General features: G+C 44.3%; 1 protein-coding gene across 1 annotated transcript in view; it reads right to left on the bottom strand.

Moving 5' to 3' along the window:
- ATRN (attractin) overlaps positions 1–23381 on the bottom strand; it is a 626429-nt gene that overhangs the window by 338496 nt on the left and 264552 nt on the right. Inside the window, 1 exon segment of the mRNA XM_030190990.1 lies at positions 16683–16804. Within this exon segment, the coding sequence (XP_030046850.1) occupies positions 16683–16804 (122 nt within the window).

Here is a 23381-nt window from a genome sequence, read left to right on the forward strand (position 1 = left end):
AGACATGTAGACCAATTTTGTTGTTAAATCAGAACATAAAAATATTAACACCAATCTTGGTAAGTATTCCTGTGGGCAATTTCTTAACCTCCAACAAGTGTGTTCCTCTGTTCAACATTAAGATCTATCTGCAGAATTAATACAACATTTTCAAGCCCAGGGTTATCCTCAATGAGTCCTTAAGAAGGCCTATAAACAAGCATGTTGGGCCAAAAGATCTTATTTGTTGTATCCCTCTCAAAGACAGGACCCCACTTGCAGTGTGTCTGTATTGCCAGGATCCATCTTTTATGAACCATACTATCATGACTAATTGAAACAATCTCCTACCACTGGCCTGGCTGCCATTTCTCAAAGACATGTGGATCATCTGTATTTTATCTCTGGTAAGAGGCAGGTGAGAAGACAGATTTTACATCAACACAAGAATGAGAATAGCTTATAGTTTATTAAAGATTTGATATACCACTAAAACAGATTTGATATACCACTAAAACAACAAGAGTTAGCCAAAGCAGTTTACAGATTAAAATTATCAAGGGAAACAACAACCAAAACGAACATTGTTACATATAGGACAGAAACAATCACTCTAAAAGAGAAAGAAAGAAGAAATAGAGGGAAGGTCTGAGGTGTCTGGTTCCTACCAGAACAAGCTTCAACTCATTAGCCAGCCTGACTAAAGGCCAATTGAAAAAATGACATAGGAAAATGTGGGAGAGAGGTTCTGGAAGCCAAATTTAGGCTCTTAGGTAGAAAGCTCAAATCCAGAACCTCTAGGGTAGCATTTTCTGAAGTGCTACCCATTCCACATACAGGGCCCAAGAGACAGGCAGAGCTCTAGAGTCTCAATGCATGGATGAGTGCAGGGAGGAGGGTTTTAGATTTGATAGAAATTGGGCAACATTCTGGGGAAGGGGGAGCCTATTCCGAAAGGATGGGCTCCACCTTAACCAGGGTGGGACCAGGCTGCTGGTATCGGCTTAAAAAGGAGATAGAGCAGCTTTTAAACTAGAAACTGGGGGGAAGGCTGACAGTCGCTCAAAGGCGCATGGTTCGGGATAAGGTATCTTTCAAAGATATCACCAAAACAGGGAAGATAGGGTATCCCGATAGTGAGGTTGCAAAAGAGACCATAGTAGATAAGGTGTCCTTAAATAAAAATTTTTAAAAAAACACTTCTGGAATCACTATGGATTGAAATTCCATGTGTAAAGGGGAAAAGGATAGTGATAGGAGTCTGCCTGGCCAGGATGAAAAGACAGATGCAGAAATCTTAAAGGAAATTAGGGACACAAAGTTGTTGCTGGGGACGTATCGCGTCTGGGAGGAAGGATATGACGCATATATAGGAAGGAAGCGGGGTTCACGTTGAGGACGCCGATGAGAGGCAGTTTGATGCGGTGAAGTAAGGAACATGGAAGATAGCTGTCTGGACTAAAGTTCTGGCCCTTGAAACAGCCTAATTGTGGCGAAACAGGGTCTCCTGTTGGGCTTTGGGAACGCTGTATGCTGTTGAAGACAGTTTGGATTGACAGCTTTATGAACATTCAAGCTAAGTAACATTTGATTCACCGAATGTGTATAATTGGTATAAGCCTTTACCATTGATTATTGTGGAAGGTGTATGTGCATGTATTTCATGAATAAGAAGAGTGGAGTTTTTTTTGTGAAGACTAATGATTGAAGAACAGGAGTACTCGAAAATTGAAAGGTGATTCTTACATAAGGAGTATTCTCCAGGGTTTCTGAAGTCTTTTTTTCTCCACATTTCATGTATACTAGCGATTGTACACCTCCAATACTCGGTTGTATCTTAGTAGAATTTCATTGCTATTACTGTTGATTTCAATTACCCCAATATTGACTGGGTAAATGTAACACCAGGGCATGCTAGGGAGGTAAAACTCCTTGACTAAATCAAGGACTGCTTTATGGAGCAGCTCGTACAGGAGCCGACGAGAGAAGAAAAAATTCTAGACCTAGTCCTTAGCAGAGCGCATGATCTGGTGCGGGAGGTAATGGTGCTGGGGTCGCTTGATAGCAGTGATCATAATATGATCGGATTTGATATTAGCCTTGAAGTATACATAGGAAATCAAATATGTTAGCGTTTAACTTTAAAAAAAGGAGACTATGATAAAATGAGAAGAACCATGAAAAAAAAAAAAAAAAAAAAAAACTTAGAGGAGCGGCTGCGAGGGTCAAAAATTTACATCAGGCGTGGATGCTGTTCAAAAACACCATCCAGGAAGCCCAGGCCAAATATATTCTGCGTATTAAAAAAGGAGGACAGAAAACCAAACTACAGCCGGCATGGTTAAAAAGTGAGGTGAAGGAAGCTATTAGAGCTAAAAGACAATCCTTCAGAAAATGGAAGAAGGAACCGAATGAAAATAATAAGAAACAGCATAAGGAATGACAAGTCAAATGCAAAGTGCTGATAAGGAAGGCAAAGAGGGATTTAGAAAAAAAGATTGTGTTGGAGGCAAAAACACATAGTAAAAAAATATTTTTACGTATATTAAAAGCAGGAAGACAGCAAAAGAATTGATTCGACTGCTACATGACCGAGGGGTAAAAGGGGCGATTATGGAAGGCAAAGCCATAGCGGAGAGATTAAATGAATTCTTTACTTCGGTCTTCACCGAGGAAGATTTGGGAGAGATACCAGTGCCAGAAATGGTATTCGAATCTAACGAGTTGCAGAAACTGAATGAAATCTCTATAAATCTGGAGGACGTAATGTGGCAATTCTACAAATTGAAGAGTAGCAAATCTCCTGGACCGGATGGTATTCATCCCAGAGTACTGATAGAACATAAAAATGAAACTGCAGAACTATTGTCAGTAATATATAATTTATTCTAAAAAATTGAGTGTGGTACCAGAAGATTTGAGGGTGGCCAATGTAATGCTATTTTGAAAAAAGGTTCCAGAGGAGATCCAGGAAATTCTAGACCAGTGAGTCTGACGTCAGTGCCAGACAAAATTGTAGAGACTATTATAAAGAACAAAATTATAGAGCATATTTAAAAGCATGGATTAATGAGAGAAAGCCAACATGGATTTAGAGAAAGGAAATCTTGCCTCCCCAATCTATTACATTTCTTTGAAGGGGTGAACAAACATGTGGACAAAGGTGAGCCGGTTGATATTGTGTATCTGGATTTTCAGAAGGCGTTTGACAAAGTACCTCATGAAAGACTCCAGAGGAAATTAGACAGTCATGGGATAGAAGGTACCATCCTATTGTGGGTTAAGAACTGGTTAAAAGATACAAAACAGAGAGAGTAGGGTTAAATGGTCAGTATTCTCAATGGAGAAGGGTAGTTAGTGGGGTTCCCCAAGGATATATGCTGGGACCGCTGCTATTTAACATATTTATAAATGACCTAGAGATGGAAACTAGTGAGGTAATTAAATTTGCTGATGACACAAAGTTATTCAAAGTAGTTAAATTGTGGAAGGATTGCGAATAATTATAAGAGGACCTTACGAGACTGGGAGACTGGGCGTCTAAATGGCAGATGACGTTTAATGCGAGCAAGTGCAAAGTGATGCATATGGGAAAGAGGAACCCAAATTATAAGTACGTCATGCAAGGTTCCATGTTAGGAGTCACTGACCAAGAAAGGGATCTAGGGGGAGTCACCACAACAGGGGAAGATCACTTGCATCAAGAGAGCTTTCCTTTTAAATTGGCATCTTGCAATTTGATACCTGGGAGTTCAGATTCCTATAAATTTTAATCAGTTTCTTTGACTTGTGTGCTGATATTTAAGCGCATTTGCCAAGACCTAAGGTGATGGAGAGGGATGTCTTGGTCGCTTTACTCAAACTACCCCTCTCAAGTCGCTTCACTGGCTCCCTATCCGTTTTCGCATCCTGTTCAAACTTCTTCTACTAACCTATAAATGTATTCACTCTGCTGCTCCCCAGTATCTCTCCACACTCGTCCTTCCCTACACCCCTTCCCGTGCACTCCGCTCCATGGATAAATCCTTCTTATCTGTTCCCTTCTCCACTACTGCCAACTCCAGACTTCGCGCCTTCTGTCTCGCTGCACCCAACGCCTGAAATAAACTTCCTGAGCCCCTACGTCTTGCCCCTTCCTTGGCTACCTTTAAATCTAGACTGAAAGCCCACCTCTTTAACATTGCTTTTGACTCGTAACCACTTGTAACCACCTGCCTCCACCTACCCTCCTCCTTCCTGTACACAATAATTGATTTGATTACTTTATTTTTTTGTCTATTAGATTGTAAGCTCTTTGAGTAGGGACTGTCTTTCTTCTATGTTTGTGCAGCGCTGCATATGCCTTGTAGCGCTATAGAAATGCTAAATAGTAGTAGTAGTAGTAGTTTGGACGAATCACAGCGATTTACTCCCTCGGTTATTTATTTTTCTTTCAAACTTTGCCTCTGGTAGTGCTAAGTTTACATGGGGACTAATGTCTCCAAAGGCTGTCCAAGTCAAATATGGAAGGCAGTAGAGAGATGTCAGAGGAGTCCTTAATTTGTGGTATTACTAAGCAGTTCAACTGAAACTCATATTGGATTTGAGAAGTGTGCTGCTGCGGCTAAGAAAGCAAATAAAATGTTAGGTATTATTAGGAAAGGAATAGAAAACAAAAATGAGGACGTTATAATGCCTTTGTAGCGCTCCATGGTGTGACCACACCTCAAATAGTGTGTTCAATTCTGGTCGCCACATCTCAAAAAAGATATAGTGGAATTAGAAAAGTTTCAGAGAAGGGCGGCGAAAATGATAAAGGGGATGGGACGACTTCCCTATGAGGAAAGGCTAAAGCGGCTAGGGCTCTTCAGCTTGGAGAAAAGATGGCTGAGGGGAGCTATGACTGAGGTCTAAAATAATGAGTGAAGTGGAAAGGGTAGACGTGAAGCTTTTGTTTACGCTTTCCAAAAATACTAGGACTTGGGGGCATGTGATGAAGCTACAAAGTAGTAAATTTAAAACAAATTGGAGCAAATGTTTCTTCACTCAACGTACAATTAAACTCTGGAATTCATTGCCAGAGAATGTGCTAAAGGCAGTTATCTTAGCAGAGTTTAAAAAATGTTTGGACAGCTTCCGAAAGGAAATGACCATACACCATTATTAAATTGGACTTGGGGAAAATCCACTGTTTCTGGGATAAGTATAAAATGTTCTGTACTTTTTTGGGATCTTTGCAGGTACTTGTGACCTGGATTAGCCACTTTTGGAAACAGGATGCTGGGCTTGATGGACCTTTGGTCTGTCCCAGTATGGCAATATTTATGTACTTATGTATGAGTAAAGTTATCCCAAGACTTAGGACCAGAAAGACAAAAAAGCTGAGGAATGTGTGGATTCATAATAGAAAAAACGAGGTGAAGGGAGAATCAAAAGGTTTGCATAAAGAGACCCAAGATTACAATTAGGAGAGTAAAGAATGATCAGAGAAGAGAGATACAATGGTAGGTCTTGATGAAGAGCTTTATGTGCAAGACGTTAAGATTTTAAAGACTGGCCAATAACGAACAGGAATGCCAAAAAAAGGAGTGGCATAATCGTACTGCGGGCTTTATATAGCAATCTGACCACAGAATTCTGGAGGGTCTGAAGCCTATGTAACAAGGACTTTGTAATTCTACACTAGACTGAATTACAATAGCCCAAGCCTGTTATCAAAAAAGCATGGGCTAGTAGTATAATGAAAACATTAGAATCAATATAACTGCAGACTGATCTTAATTTCTTAAGGGTGAAAAATCCAATTCTGACTAACTGAGCTACCTGAGATTAGAGTCGAGGATGATATCTAACTAAAGGACAGAAGTAACTGTGGGAATAGGCCTGTGAAAGAGGAGAGGGATGAAAACCCATGATCCACGATGTAACCGTTTTAGAAGGGTTGAGAACTAACCTGTGTCTTGCTAACCATTTGCATCTCACTAACCATTCTGCAAGGGCATCCAGATATGTTTGAAGAGCTGTAAGATCAGAGATAATTTGGGAAGTAGAAAAAACCAACAAGATATCTGCATAAATAAAATCTCTGATTTAATGATCTTGTATCAACGTAGCTAGAGGACATAAATATTCAAGCATAATGGTGATAAGATGGAACCTTGGGGAGCACTGCAATTTACTGGTTGAGTACTGGATATGGAAAACGGGATTAGAACAGTGAACATGTGATCAGTGAGATATGAAGTAAACAAATCTAGAACCTTACCTGAAAGACAGTCTCCTAAAGATGAGAAAGAAGAGTGGAATGATTTACCAAATCAAATACAGCGGATAGATCTAATGACACTACCAGGGCAATTTTTCCCTGGTCAAGAATGGCATGCAGTTCACTAAGTAAAGCTGTAATCATGGTTTCTGTACTATGGAATGATCATAAACCTGTTTGGCAAAGGTGAAGAATGCTAAGTTGGTCACAATGAGAGAGCAGTTGATCAAAAACTAATTTTTTCACAGAGTTTAGACAACAACAAGAGATTAGACACCAGGCAACAGTTTGCTGGACAAGAAGAATCAAATGTAGACCAAGTATGAGAATAACCGCTGCTTGTTTACAAGGAAGTGGTACTATACCAGAAGAAAGACTGTGATTATTGCCTCTTAGTTTTTAATTAATCAGTGATTTAGATAAGTGAACCATTAAGAAGGGATCAAATGAACAAGTTGTGAGATGCATAGAATGAAAAATTGTAATAAAGTGAGATAGGACAGGGAGATTAAAGCTATCCCACACTGCAGAACAAATTGGGGGTGAAGGATGTATTGAACATTATACGTATCGTATCTGTAGGTATGGAGCTTGAAGAAACTGCCAACGAGCTAGCTAAAGAGGAAACTTTAGATGTGAAATAATTAGCTAGTTCTGTAGCAGTGGGGATTAACAAATTCACCTTACGCTGTCCTTGAGTTAGACAAGAAACCACTAAAAACAATGATTGTATTGAATTCAAAAGGGTAGTAAATAAATCCTAATAATTAGAGGATTTACATGTAATAGCTGATTAATAAGAGAATTTAACCTTGATTTTCATACTATAAAATCTGTGACAAGATAAGTTTCTTTGAGGCACTTTTTGTGTGGTGTCTGCATCAGTAGCATTCAGCCTTCCGTACTTGATGGAGAAGTGAAAGACCAGAATGATACTAGGGTTTTTTTTCCTCATACAAATGACGTGGTGGAATTAGTGAAAAAAAGTTGAAACAACAGTATTCCAACAAACAGCTTTAGCATCTAAATACAAGGAAGAAAAATCTGGAAGAAAGAGAAAATTTAGAGGGGGTGTGGTTACTGGGTCATGATAACTAAAACAAGCAGATTTTGAGAGAGGAAGATGATGACTGGAAGAGGGAAACTGAAATGAATGTGGAGAAATAGAGCAAATTACCAGAAAATTATTAAATCAAAGGAGAGTATGTGCAGATAGTTGATCAATAGCAAATGATGTAGGTGAAGAAAATATAATTAGATCAAGGGTAGGACCATCGCCATGCGTGGGAAAGCGAACCATCTGAGAGAGGCCAGTGTCCACAAGAAAAGCAGAGGATCGAGGAGAGTTAGCAACGTCAACATGAACATTAAAGTCACCCAATACTAAGAGATTAAGAAAACGAATGGCAGAATCACCTAAAGACTGTTCCAGGGCTTCCAAAAGATGCAAAGGTACAAAAGGAGGACAATAACAAAGAAGAACTGTTATGGGGCAGAAATAGAAATGTCAAGAAGTTCAGGATAGGAAAAGGTATTAGGAGGAATTTCCTGATAAAGGATGAGGGGAGGCAGACAGCAACCCCACCCCCATTCTGAGAAGTTCTAGCATTATGAAAAACTATATAATTGGGAGGTAGAGTCTGAAGATAGGATTCTTATCCTTCTTTAAGCCAGGTCTCCGTAATGGCCAATAATTCTAAATGAAACAGAGCAGAGTTCAAAAAGAAGGGAGGATTTACTCCAAATAGAACAGAGTGTGAGATAAGAAAAGGGGTAGTTGGCTCAAAAAGTCGACACACAACTTACCAAGTTGTCAGGACGTTTCTGGAAAGTTAGAATTCGGTGCGGCCTGCGTCCCCAATGAGTTAAAATTGGATTATAGAATAAGAGTCTAATTGTGTCATATTAGCGCTAAAATATGCCCAAGAACAATCCGATTTTAAAACAACAGTAAAGAAAATGCAAAAAACTGAAAACAAAATTCAACTAAAAGAGTGCAGCCTGGAACAGAATCAAAAAGGGCCTGGGGGAGGGGGGGGGGTGGAGCTGCATTCTAAACCCCAAACAGATTTTGCAGCACAGCCTGTCCGAACAGACTGTCGTGTTGGGAATTCTGCTGGAGGCAGAACTGAGATGTGAATATGTGGACTGATGACCACGTTGCAGCCTTGCAAATCTCTTCAATGGAGGCTGACTTCAAGTGAGCCACTGACGCAGCCATGGCTCTAACATTATGAGCCGTGACATGACCCTCAAGAACCAGCCCCGCCTGGGCGTAAGTGAAGGAAATGCAATCTGCTAGCCAATTGGATATGGTGCGTTTCCCTACAGCCACTCCCCTCCTGTTGGGATCAAAAGAAACAAACAATTGGGCGGACTGTCTGTTGGGCTGTGTCCGCTCCAGATAGAAGGCCAATGCTCTCTTGCAGTCCAATGTGTGCAGCTGACGTTCAGCAGGGCAGGAATGAGGACGGGGAAAGAACGTTGGCAAGACAATTGACTGGTTCAGATGGAACTCCGACACAACCTTTGGCAGAAACTTAGGGTGAGTGCGGAGGACTACTCTGTTATGATGAAATTTGGTGTAAGGGGCCTGGGCTACCAGGGCCTGAAGCTCACTGACTCTACGAGCTGAAGTAACTGCCACCAAGAAAATGACCTTCCAGGTCAAGTACTTCAGATGGCAGGAGTTCAGTGGCTCAAAAGGAGGTTTCATCAGCTGGGTGAGAACGACATTGAGATCCCATGACACTGTAGGAGTCTTGACAGGGGGCTTTGACAAAAGCAAACCTCTCATGAAGCGAACAACTAAAGGCTGTCCTGAGATCGGCTTACCTTCCACACGGTAATGGTATGCACTGATTGCACTAAGGTGAACCCTTACAGAGTTGGTCTTAAGACCCGACTCAGACAAGTGCAGAAGGTATTCAAGCAGGGTCTGTGTAGGACAAGAGCGAGGATCTAGGGCCTTGCTGTCACACCAGACGGCAAACCTCCTCCACAGAAAGAAATAACTCCTCTTAGTGGAATCTTTCCTGGAAGCAAGCAAGATACGGGAGACACCCTCTGACAGACCCAAAGAGGCAAAATCTACGCTCTCAACATCCAGGCCGTGAGAGCCAGGGACCGGAGGTTGGGATGCAGAAGCGCCCCTTCGTCCTGTGTGATGAGGGTCGGAAAACACTCCAATCTCCACGGTTCTTCGGAGGACAACTCCAGAAGAAGAGGGAACCAGATCTGACGCGGCCAAAAGGGAGCAATCAGAATCATGGTGCCTCGGTCTTGCTTGAGTTTCAACAAAGTCTTCCCCACCAAAGGTATGGGAGGATAAGCATACAGCAGACCCTCCCCCCAGTCCAGGAGGAAGGCATCCGATGCCAGTCTGCCGTGGGCCTGAAGCCTGGAACAGAACTGAGGGACTTTGTGGTTGGCTCGAGATGCGAAGAGATCCACCAAGGGGGTGCCCCACACCTGGAAGATCTGTCGCATTACACGAGAATTGACCGACCACTCGTGAGGTTGCATAATCCTGCTCAACCTGTCGGCCAGACTGTTGTTTACGCCTGCCAGGTATGTGGCTTGGAGCACCATGCCGTGACGGCGAGCCCAGAGCCACATGCTGACGGCTTCCTGACACAGGGGGCGAGATCCGGTGCCCCCCTGCTTGTTGATGTAATACATGGCAACCTGGTTGTCTGTCTGAATTTGGATAATTTGGTGGGACAGCCGATCTCTGAAAGCCTTCAGAGCGTTCCAGATCGCTCGCAGCTCCAGAAGATTGATCTGCAGATCGCGTTCCTGGAGGGACCAGCTTCCTTGGGTGTGAAGCCCATCGACATGAGCTCCCCAGCCCAGGAGAGACGCATCCGTGGTCAGCACTTTTTGTGGCTGAGGAATTTGGAAAGGACGTCCCAGAGTCAAATTGGACCAAATTGTCCACCAATACAGGGATTTGTGAAAACTCGTGGACAGGTGGATCACGTCTTCTAGATCCCCAGCAGCCTGAAACCACTGGGAAGCTAGGGTCCATTGAGCAGATTTCATGTGAAGGCGGGCCATGGGAGTCACATGAACTGTGGAGGCCATGTGGCCCAGCACTCTCAACATCTGCCGAGCTGTGATCTGCTGTGACGCTCGTACCCGCGAGACGAGGGACAACAAGTTGCTGGCCCTCGCCTCTGGGAGGTAGGCACGAGCTGTCTGAGAATCCAGCAGAGCTCCTATGAATTCGAGTTTCTGCACTGGGAGAAGATGGGACTTTGGGTAATTTATCACAAACCCCAGTAGCTCCAGGAGGCGAATAGTCATCTGCATGGACTGCAGGGCTCCTGCCTCGAATGTGTTCTTCACCAGCCAATCGTCGAGATATGGGAACACGTGAACCCCCAGTCTGCGAAGTGCCGCTGCTACTACAGCCAGGCACTTTGTGAACACCCTGGGCGCAGAGGCGAGCCCAAAGGGTAGCACACAGTACTGGAAGTGACGAGTGCCCAGCTGAAATCGCAGATACTGTCTGTGAGCTGGCAGTATCGGGATGTGCGTATAGGCGTCCTTCAAGTCCAGAGAGCATAGCCAATTGTTTTCCTGAATCATGGGAAGAAGGGTGCCCAGGGAAAGCATCCTGAACTTTTCTTTTACGAGATATTTGTTCAGGGCCCTTAGGTCTAGGATGGGACGCATCCCCCCTGTTTTCTTTTCCACAAGGAAGTACCTGGAATAGAATCCCAGCCCTTCCTGCCCGGATGGCACGGGCTGGACCGCATTGGCGCTGAGAAGGGCGGAGAGTTCCTCTGCAAGTACCTGCTTGTGCTGGAAGCTGTAAGACTGAGCTCCCGGTGGACAATTTGGAGGTTTGGAGGCCAAATTGAGGGTGTATCCTTGCCGGACTATTTGAAGAACCCACTGATCGGAGGTTATGAGAGGCCACCTTTGGTGAAAAGCTTTCAACCTCCCCCCGACTGGCAGGTCGCCCGGCACTGACACTTGGATGTCGGCTATGCTCTGCTGGAGCCAGTCAAAAGCCCGTCCCTTGCTTTTGCTGGGGAGCCGAGGGGCCTTGCTGAGTCGCACGCTGCTGACGAGAGTGAGCGCGCTGGGGCTTAGCCTGGGCCACAGGCTGTCGAGAAGGAGGATTGTACCTACGCTTGCCAGAAGAGTAGGGAACAGTCTTCCTTCCCCCGAAAAATCTTCTACCTGTAGAGGTAGATGCTGAAGGCTGCCTGCGGGAGAACTTGTCGAATGCGGTATCCCGCTGGTGGAGATGCTCTACCACCTGTTCGACCTTCTCTCCAAAAATATTGTCCGCACGGCAAGGCGAGTCCGCAATCCGCTGCTGGAGTCTGTTCTCCAGGTCGGAGGCACGCAGCCATGAGAGCCTGCGCATCACCACACCTTGAGCAGCGGCCCTGGACGCAACATCAAAGGTGTCATACACCCCTCTGGCCAGGAATTTTCTGCACGCCTTCAGCTGCCTGACCACCTCCTGAAAAGGCTTGGCTTGCTCAGGGGGGAGCGCATCCACCAAGCCCGCCAACTGCCGCACATTGTTCCGCATATGTATGCTCGTGTAGAGCTGGTAGGACTGAATCTTGGCCACGAGCATAGAAGAATGGTAGGCCTTCCTCCCAAAGGAGTCTAAGGTTCTAGAGTCTTTGCCCGGGGGCGCCGAAGCATGCTCCCTAGAACTCTTAGCCTTCTTTAGGGCCAAATCCACAACTCCAGAGTCATGAGGCAACTGGGTGCGCATCAGCTCTGGGTCCCCATGGATCCGGTACTGGGACTCGATCTTCTTGGGAATGTGGGGATTAGTTAGAGGTTTTGTCCAGTTCGCCAGCAATGTCTTCTTAAGGACATGGTGCATGGGTACTGTGGACGCTTCCTTAGGTGGAGAAGGATAGTCCAGGAGCTCAAACATTTCAGCCCTGGGCTCGTCCTCCACAACCACCGGGAAGGGGATGGCCGTAGACATCTCCCGGACAAAGGAAGCGAAAGACAGACTCTCAGGAGGAGAAAGCTGCCTTTCAGGAGAGGGAGTGGGATCAGAGGGAAGACCTTCAGACTCCTCGTCAGAGATACCTGATGTCTTCCTCTTCCTCCCACGAGGCCTCACCCTCGGTGTCAGACACAAGTTCACGAACCTGTGTCTGCAACCGCGCCCGACTCGACTCCGTGGAGCCACGTCCACGATGGGGGCGTCGAGAGGTAGACTCCCTCGCCCGCATCGGCGAAGCTCCCTCCGCCGACGTAGTCGGGGAGCCCTCCTGGGAGGCGACAGCAGTCGGTACCGCATGCGGCACCGACGCCGGTGACCTCACCTCGGGCGATGGACCAGCCGGCGCCACGCTCGACGGTACCGGAGGCGCAAGCACCGCCGGTACCGGAGGGGTAGGGCGCAACAGCTCTCCCAGAATCTCTGGAAGAACGGCCCGGAGGCTCTCGTTCAGAGCGGCTGCAGAAAAAGGCATGGAAGTCGATGCAGGCGTCGACGTCAGAACCTGTTCCGGGCTGTCCAGAGTGGAGCGCATCGACACCTCTTGAACAAAGGGTGAGCGGTCCTCTCGGTGCCGATGCCTGCTGGGTGCCGACTCCCTCGGCGACCCAGAGCTCCCGGTGCCGACACGGGAAGGGGACCGGTGTCGATGCTTCTTAGATTTTTTGCGAAGCACGTCACCGGCGCTTCCCGGCACCGACGAGGACGTAGAATCCAGCCGTCTCTTCCTCGGGCCCTCACCTGCACTCCAGACGAAGCACCACCGTCCGACGACATCAGCAGACGAGGTCCCGGTACCACCGACGTCGATGCAGTCACCCGATGTCTCGGCGCCGATGCAGAGGGTCGATGCCTCGATGCACTGGCCGCCGAGGATGAAGGTCTGGACGCTGCAGACGTCGATGCACTCGATACCCCCGGTGCCGATGCCGACGAAGAGCCCGAGAACAAAAAGTTCCACTGGGCCAACCTCGCTACCTGAGTCCGCTTCTGTAAAAGGGAACACAGACTACAGGCCTGAGGGCGGTGCTCGGCCCCCAGACACCGAAGACACGAAGCGTGCCTGTCAGTGAGCGAGATTACACGGGCGCACTGGGTGCACTTCTTGAAGCCGCTGGAAGGCTTCGATGTCATGGGCTGAAAAATCACGCCGGCGAGATCGAAAGACGAAATGGCGAAATTTGGCACCAGCAGAAAAAAGCGGGAAGGAAATTTCGACCGGGGCCTAAGTAAGGCCTACCCCGACGACGAAAGAAAACTTACCGGGGTGAAAAACTCGAAAGAGGTTTTTTCCAACACTTTTGAAGCGAAACGAGTCGAAAACGACGCGCGAGGTCGACTTTTTCGGGGCACGAAACGGAAACACAACCGTCCCGAGCGCGGAGAAAAGAAGACTGGCCGGCTCAAGCCGGTTTCGGGCGGGAAGACGGCCGCGCATGCGCGGTGCGCATCGGCGCGCGAGGGCTAGCAAAGGACTTTGCTAGTGAAGATTCCGATTGGAGGGGCTGCCGTGGACGTCACCCATCAGTGAGAACAAGCAGCCTGCTTGTCCTCGGAGAAGTACTAATCGCACTAAGGTGAACTCTTACGGAGTTGGTCTTGAGACCAGACTCTGACAAGTGTAGATGGTATTCAAGCAGGATCTGTGTAGGGGATCTAGGGCCTTGCTGTCACACCAGATGGTAAACCTCCTCCAGTTGAAAGAGTAACACCTCTTGGTGGAATCTTTCCTGGAAGCAAGACTCGAGAGACACCCTCTGAAAGACCCAAGGAGGCGAATTCTAAGCCCTCGACATCCAGGCCGTGTGAGCCAGAGACTGGAGGTTGGGATGTAGAAGCGATCCCTTGTTCTATGTGATGAGGGTTGGAAAACATTCCAATCTCCATGGTTCCTCGGAGGACAACTCCAGAATAAGAGGGAACCAAATCTGACGCGGCCAGAAGGGTGCAATCAGGATCATGGTTCCGTGGTCTTGCCTGAGTTTCAGCAAAGTCTTCCCTACTAGAGGTATGAGAGGATACGCATACAGAAGGGCTATTCCCCAATTTAGGAGAAAGGCATCTGACGCTAGTCTGTCGTGGGCCTAAAGCCTGGAACAGAACTGAGTGACCTTGTGATTGATCTGAGTGGCAAAAAGATCCACCGAGGGGGTACCCCACGCTCGGAAGATCTTGCGGACTACACCCATGTTCAGTGACCACTCATGAAGTTGCATTATTCTGCTCAACCTGTCGGCCAGACTATTGTTTACACCTGCCAGATAAGTGGCTTGAAGAAACATGCCGTGACGGCAAGCCCAAAGCCACATCTGGACGGCTTCCTGACAGAGGGCGAGATCCGGTGCCCCCTTGCTTGTTGGTGTAATACATAGCAACGTCATTGTCTGAATCAATATGATTTGGTTGGACAGCCAGTCTCAAAGCCTTTAGAGCGTTCCAGATTGCTCATAATTCCAGGAGGTTGATCTGAAGACCTTTTTCCTGAAAGGACCAAACTATTTGAGTGTGAAGGCCATCTACATGAACTCCCCACCCCAGGAGGGATGCATCCATCGTCAGCACTTTTTGCGGCTGAGGGATTTGGAATGGACGTCCCAGAGTCCAGTTTGATCGAATCGTCCACCACTGCAAGGAACTCCGAAAGTCAGTGGACAGCTGGAGGATCACATCTTCCAGAATTCCCGCAGCTTGAAACCACTGGGAAGCCAGGGTCCACTGAGCTGATCTCATGTGGAGACGTGCCATGGGAGTCATGTGAACCGTGGAGGCCATTTGACCCAGAAGTCTCAACATCTGCCGAGCCGTGACCTGTTGAGACGTTCGAACCATAGACACTAGGGACAGAAGATTGTCTGCCCTCGCCTTGGGGAGAAAAGCTAGAGCTGTCTGTGTTCAACAGTGCTCCAATGACCTCCAATTTTTGGACTGGGATGAGATGGGACTTGGGATAATTTATGATGAACCCCAGTAGCTCTAACACCTGAATAGTCATTCGCATGGACTGTAGAGCACCCGCTTCCCATGTGCTCTTCATCAGCCAATCATCGAGATAAGGGAAGACATGCACTCCCAAGTCTGCGCAGCGACGCTGCAACTACAGCCATGCACTTTGTGAACACCCTGGGTGCAGACGCCAGACCAAAGGGCAGCACACAGTACTGAAAGTGATGTTCCTAGCCGAAACCCAAGATACTTCCTGTGAGCTGGGTGTATCGATATATGGGTGTAAGCATCCTTTAAGTCCAGAGAGCATAGCCAATCGTTTTCCTGAATCATGGGAAGGAGGGTGCCCAGGGAAACCATTCTGAACTTTTTTCGGACTAGAAATTTGTTCAGGGCCCTTAGGTCTAGGATTGGACACATATGGGACCAAATTACTCTTCAAATATTCTGGAACAGTACCGCTTAGTACCCTAAAAACCAAATAGAGCACCTTTAACTATACTCAGCAGAAAAAGTAGAACCAGTGTAATTCCTTTAAAATGGGCATTAAATGGTCAAGCTTTTCTCCCAGTGGTTCTCAACCTAGTCCTTGGGACATACCTAACCAGGAACTACCTTAGTGTCACATTGTATAAATTTTCAACTTTCTTTTGATCAACTTAAAAGTTCTGGGATTCATCTGATACAAAAATCCACACAAGGGGGCAACAGAGGCTTAAACCTGTGGTGGCTGGAATTGGACTGCCTTTCTCTGACAGTACATTGACATAACATTGTGCTATAGGGCAATGCGAATCAATTAGAACACTGATTGGGTCAATAAGGCTGGGCGTTTTGCTTTTAAACAGGCGCCATTTTGTTTCTTCCTTGCCTGATATTGAGAAGTGACATGTTACTAAATGGTTGTAACATTTATAGTATTTTTCCAGAACTTGTCCACCTTGAGCATATATTTTGATCATCTCTTTCTTTGTAGAGTTCAACATGAATAAGTACATTCCCCTGAAGAAGCCTTAGGGTGAAACGGAAACCCTGTCGGGATTTACCAAAGTGCATGATAGTACCACGATCAATGTTCAGTTTTTAAAATGAAAGAGAGAGCGAAAGAAACCATAATTCTATTAAAATATTTAAAAACTGGGCGATTTCTAGCCAATGATTGTATGTCTGTTGAGACTATAGCCATCTGTGAAAGATAAAAGTCCGCAGACTGTTTGAGGTCTTTTCCTCATTTTTTGATCAAGATTCTGATTAAGATAGGGTTTAGAACATACCACCAATATTCATTCAAACGTTTTTTTGTAAATGTTAGAAACTAACATACACTCAATTCACTATAACATCTGTATGTAAAATTGGTATGTACACTTAACAGGTGTTTTTAGTAGTGTCTTTTACAGCTTTCTCAGCATTTTCATATCAGTCAGTAGAGGCACAAACAACAAATGACAAAATTAAATAAAAGTTCCATTGTCTCTAACAATTGTCATCATTTTCACAAAGACTACTGAAAATCGAACATTTTACCTGACTTTCTGAGCAATTGCTGTTCATCGAGATACAGTGATCATTACACCACTGACAACCATTTGTGTTTGTTGTACAACTACAGCAGTCTGTATACTGGTCACATTTCTCGTTGTCTGCATCTATAAACAAGAAGGAAGAAGATAAATGAAACATCAAGCTTCTTGTGATTCCAGATCAACATTCACACATTGGAAATGTGGGTATATGCCTGCTTCTTGTCTATTACCCAGCTTAGATAAGCCATTTGCCCATATGTTGGGTTTTTTGTTTTTGAGCAAATTACCAAGTCATTTTTAAAATTGCAAGAACAGAACTTTAGATTGAAAGATTTTCTGTAGATCACATAATTCAATAAATACTGCTGGAGTCACTGACCTGCTCATGATGGTGGGGGTCTCTAGGAAGGCTGATATGTTTGGGAAGGGGGTTATGTTTGGGAAGGGATTGGCCACAAATTTAAAAAAATGATGCTCCTAGGCATTAAAAATATATGCCATTTTGTAGCTAGCACTGTTTTTAAAGGAACAATACAACCTGCAGTGCTCACCACAAGTTTCATTATTCAAATTAGATGGTGTTTTGCATGAATTTATATGCTTTGCACGTCATTATGTATTGCACAGTAACTTATTTTAACGTGTTCAAGTATTGTAAGACATATTACTGTTTTTAACATGCATTAAAGGGCAAACAAGTGTTATTGCCACAGCATACCTTAATCACAACCCCCCTTCATGTTTTCATAATTTAAATAACCATATCATTTTAAAATTTGAGTTGGTTAACATATTACCAACCAAACCTAATATCAGATGACCCACCAGTAAACACCCAAGGAAAGAGTCAACCCTAAAAATGTGAAAATCTGGCGAAGCATAAAAACTGGATGTGAGTAGAGAACTCCACAGTAAAGGATCAAATATATAATAATTAAATAATTTATAATTTTATAAGAGTTCAAGGGAGAGGTCAGTATAAGCTGTACCTACAGCCAAGCAATACTTCAGTGAGTCAGTTGAGAGCTCTATACATCATAGAATACTCTCCAAACAGAACTCTCATTTTAAAGTGTGATTACATATGGTGCATGAACCCAAAATCGAAATGTGAAATCAAAACCTAAGCATAAAAATAGTAGTAGTGTTCTGTACAAACATTTTGCATCACCAGAGTCCACCTGATGGAGGAAAAGAGGTGAACTCCTTTATATATTGAGTGAAGCTTTTTGAAACGGAAATTTCTGTAGGACATTTGGAACTTACAGTGTATGAGCAACAGAGTTGCTAGTTCAGATAAGTCTGCTCCTGTCTGTTTCTCAATTCCCAATGTTTATTAGAGTTAATGAGGATGAAGGACACAACCACTGGCATCTGACCACCTTCCCCTTGGTCTTATGCTGCTTAGAACATAAACCAAAGCTCCACCAGAGGGGAATCCCAACTGGGCTAAGCTCTGGAGCTCTATAACCCAGCAGCAGCCATTAGGCTCGACTATGCTGTGTAGTCGCAGCCAGCAGGCCAGGAATACAGCAGAACAGCACAACCTACCACCTGATAGAAGGTAGAGAAAAATACTGGATTGTTCGAGAGTATCACAGATTACAACCGGTGATGTCATTGGTGGAATTCAGCTATCTCCATCTGCTGGTGGAAAGGAATAACACCCACTGGTTCAGAATAGTGTAATCTGAAGTTAAGAAAATGGCATTTATGGTGACTGTTCAGAGGAACTAAAATAAATTTCCGTGAACCTGGAAAATGTAATAGGGCAAGTTGATGAATTAAAAGTAGCAGATCACCTGGAACTGTTAGTATACACCCCAAAATGCTGAAGTAACTCCAAATGCATTTGTAATCAATTGTTAGAAAAAATCTATGGTACCTGAAGATTGGAGGGTGGCCAACTTTTTCAAAAAAGGATTCTAAAGGTGAAACAACTATTGGTGAGCTCAACAACGGTGTTGGGCAAATGGTAGAAACTAACAAAATTACTGAACACACAGGTAATTATGATTTAATGGGGCAAACCTCTTAAGTGATTTATAAGAATTTTAAATAAATAAAAATAAGATGAGCCAGTTGATACTGTGTACCTTAATTTTCAAAAAGCATTTGACAAAGTCCCTTATAAGAGGCTTCTGATAAAATTAAAAAGCCATGGCATACAAGGCAATCTTATACTGCACATAGGGGATTTGTCAAAGGAGAGAAATCAGAGAGTAGGGCTAAATGGTCAATTTCCTAAACACAAAAAAGTGAACAGCAGTGTCACAAACCCTAACTCAAGCAGCCTACCAGGAAAAATAATCACAAGACAGTGACCGGGCTAAAACAAAAGGATTATTTTCAGAACGAAAGCGCTGAAACAACTATGATGCAAAAGATATACAATGGGGTCTGCAGAAATCAAAGGAATAATTTGGATGCCATGAAACAGCAGCAAGCGGGAACAGGTATGCATGCACAGTGAGACATTTTCAAAAGTTCTGGAAAAGTACTGAAGAAACGTTCCTGCACAAACTCTGTCAGATGACATCACCTATGTGTGAGGATTCAGCAATCCTGCCTGTCCTTGAAGACACAAGGTTAGAATGATGAATAGAACCGATAGCCACATACAGACATGTCAGGGCAATTAGAAATTCATTGCACCAAAACAACTTTAGGATTCCAGCACAGGCAACCCTTTGACAAAATTTGATTACTGTAATTCCTTATATAGTAATATCTCAATTAAATTGTAGAAACTGCAGCTGCTGCAGAATACAGCCATAATTGATTTTTAATAGAGAACAATTTGATAGCGCTACCCCTCTCATGTTAGAACTTAATTGGCTGCCAATCCAACAGCACATCAGATTTAAAATAAGACCATAAGCATTACCATAGCCGGACAGACCGAAGGTCCATCAAGCCCAGCATCCTGATTCCAACAGTGGCCAATTCAGGTTACAAGTACCTGACAAGAACCCAAAACAGTACAATATATTTTAGGCTGCTTATCATAGAAATAAACAGTGGATTTTCCCCATGTCCATCTTAATAGCTGCTTATGGACTTTTTTTTTAGGAAACTATCCAAACTTTTTTTTTTAAACCCCAATAAGCTAAACTGCTTTTACCACATTCTCTGGCAATGAATTAATTTAATTACACGTTGAGTAAAGAAATATTTTCTCCAATTTGTTTTAAATTTACTATTTTGTAGCTTCATTTGTGTGGCCCCAAGTTCTAGTATTTTTGGATAGCGCCTAGAACATAGGTGTGTAAATGTCAATTTGTGATGTCATTCACATTTTTACGAAAATGATAAAGGGGATGGACAACTTCCCTATGAGGAAAGGCTAAAGCGGTTAGGGCTCTTCAGCTTGGAGAAAAGACGGCTGAGGACAGATATGATAAGAGGTCTATAGAATAATGAGTGTAGTGGAACTGGTAGATGTGAATTGCTTGTTTACTCTTTCCAAAAACACTAGGACTAGGGGGCAAGTAATGAAGCTAGAAAGTAGTAAATTTAAAATGAATCAGAGAAGGGGGTCACATGATGCAGTGAGTGGTGTTGGACATGTTTAACACCAGATGCCCAGGAACCCGTCTCCGATCTTAGTTTTTATAAACTTCCTTTGACCATAATCAAGCAATTTAAACTCCTAACGGTTTTTGGATCCTATGGACAAATTTCTTACTCAACCGGTGATGGCGACAACATCTAAAACTTCAAAACGCAAAGATGAGCGACTGCAAGCGGCGGAAAACAAAATGGCGCCCGCATCTCCGGCACCCTCCCCGCCTAACACCCCAGTTGACTCTATGATTACAGAGGTAAGACTCAGTGGTACGTGCTTTAGACTCGCAGTTCACTCAGCTCTCAGAACAGCTGGTAGGGCTAACAACATTAACATCAGAACTTACTCGTTGCACGGGAGAATTAGAAGCACGGGTGTCAGAAGTGAAGTTACTCAACAAGCACAGACAGACAGTGTGGTGAAGCTGGAAAAATTGATTGTGGAGCATCAGCAGAAACTGGACGATTTGGAGAATCGCCTGTGACGTGAGAATCAGCGTTTTGTGGGCTTTTCAGAGTCCATAGCGGAGAGTCGAGGAGTGGCCTAGTGGTTAGAGCACCGGTCTTGCAATCCAGAGGTGGCCGGTTCAAATCCCACTGCTGCTCCTTGTGATCTTGGGCAACTCACTTAACCCTCCATTGCCTCAGGCACAAACTTAGATTGTGAGCCCTCCTGGGACAGAGAAATATCCAGAGTACCTGAATGTAACTCATCTTGAGCTACTACTGAAAAAAGGTGTGAGCAAAATCTAAATAAATAAATAAATAATAGCGGAAGGTCAGATTAAGCAAATACTGGAAACTTGGCTTCTGGTGAGATTAGCTGAGGCGGGAAACGGAGGAATGATCCCGCCTGGACAGAGCACATCGTGTAGGCCAGAAACAAGCACGTGAGTCTAGGCCCCAGGTGATCATTGCTAAGTTCCATAACTATTCTCAAAAGGCGGCAGTGCTATGCTTATACAAGGGCAACAAAAAAGATGCAAAATTTGAAGGTGGCTTGATTAAAATATTTCAAGACTATTCAGCGGCGTTAACAGCTTGGCGGCATTTTCTTCAGCCTGCACCCGACTAATAGAGAAATAGCAGCGGTTTATTTTGCAATATCCGGTCACTCTGCGAATGCTCACAAGGTTGGAAAACATTTACTTTGCCAGAAGCAGTCTTGGACTGGATTAACCAACTAACTTCATGAGTACGAGTGCCTACAAGTACCTGTTGGAAAACATTTACTTTTCTAGAAGCAGTCCTGGACTGGAGTAACCAGCAAACTTCATGAGAATGATTGGCGCTGAAGGAGTTGCTTCCTGATCACAGCTTTCGGTCGCTCTTGAGGCTCCCAAGGTTTAGTTGCTATACTTTAATTGTTTTTTTCTTCACCATACAAGAACATACTTATAAGTACTCTACTAGGTATGCGCTCCTTCTGGGGGTATTGGACAGAATGGCTTTCCCCGGGCTAATAGCCCACTGGAGGCCGGTTTGCTTAATTTCAGATACTGCAACTGATGTAAGGAAGGGAAAGAAATTTGTCAAAGGTTGGAGACAGGTTTTCTCTACATTACAGGGCCCTGCTTTACTAGCCGTCATCGGACAGGTTAGATAAAGTATGCATGTTTAGGGTGGGGAATTAGGGGAGGTGGGAGTGAGAGGTGTGAGAATGAGACGGGGGGGGGGGCTTAAATGCGCTAAAATGCAGTTAGCGCAGTACCACTTAGTACCTTTTAAATAGAAGGTGCTAAGTGCCTATGCACTAACTGCAAGTGATTACAGTACACTGATTCAAAAATTAACACACATCCTGCAAAGGAAAACGCTGAGCATGCATCCAATAACTGCTGTATTATGCCATGGTAACTGCAAACCTAAGGCACTTTAATAAAAGGGCCCCTTAGCTATTTAATAGCTGTTTGATATATATATATAAAGAATAGTTGCATTAATCTAAATGTTTTCAATAATTTCCTTGTAGACTTGTTTAGCATGTGAGAAAGACGTGTGGATGCAGAATGTAAGTTTGCTTTTAATACTGTGTCAATGCAGTGCCAGGGGTCTTTTTATATTAGAGTTCCAGGCAACGTAATTTATCTCAAACAATTTTTGCAGATTAAAAAAAAAAAAAAACTAAGTAAATCTTGGACACAAATTGCATTATTTATTTCTCCTTGGGACAAAGGCCTCACTAGTGATCAGAATAAGGGGACCTCCCCCCACTCTCCTACCTAACCAGAGTTTTCAGAGAGCCTTCTCGTTTGTGAGCCTTGGGAGGGGGGTGCCACTTCATCCCTCACATCAGGAAGCAGAATGCCTTGAGCTACCCCTGGGGGTAAGTGCTATCAAGTACTGCCGGTAGGGGATAGGATAACATGCTGCCTGTGGATGGCCCCAGAAAAAAAAATGTTTTGTTTTATTTTTAATTACCTTTATTAGAACCACACAATTCCAAGAACAATAATATCCATAAAAGAAGATAAATACAGCATGGCAATTTTTCAAGTTTCATTCCCCCCCCCCCCCCCCCCCCCAAAAAAAAAATACATTCACTGGAAGATATCAGACAGCAAATGTTGTTTCTTCATGGCAGTCTAATCCGCAAATAGTAAAAAACAGAACCTTAGCATCCTCCTCCCTTCACCAAAGTCAAGTTATAGATTCAACAAAAAGCTATGAGCATGGTGTGGCAAACGATCCCACTCTGGAGACCAAATTTGTTGAAAAGACTTCCAGGCTCTAGGAGACTGCTGACTAGCATCCAGTCTCTCCATCTTCATTGAATTGAAAAGTTCATTCCTCCAAGCAGTAATCAATGGGATTGCAGCCTGTCTCCAAAACATCAAGGTAGTCTTTCTGGCTAAAAAATAAAAAAAAATGCCTTACACAGCAGAAGATCAGACCCAAGGAAACAAAGTTCAAGAACAGTTGAATGTCCGCCTGGAGAGGAAGACATCTACCCAATATTGCTGAAAGGTGGGTCTGCACCCGCATCCAGAAAGGTCTTATTAAGGGGCAGGTCCAGAACATATGCCCTAATGTAGCCAGCTCAGCTCTACAATGTGGCCATTATCCCAATGCCACAATTCAAGCCAAGAAGGCCCAATGAGAGGAAATGAACAAATGGAGCAAAAACTTATAT

The sequence above is a fragment of the Microcaecilia unicolor genome, chromosome 2, assembly GCF_901765095.1.
Source record: "Microcaecilia unicolor chromosome 2, aMicUni1.1, whole genome shotgun sequence".
NCBI classification, from domain to species: Eukaryota; Metazoa; Chordata; class Amphibia; order Gymnophiona; family Siphonopidae; genus Microcaecilia; species Microcaecilia unicolor.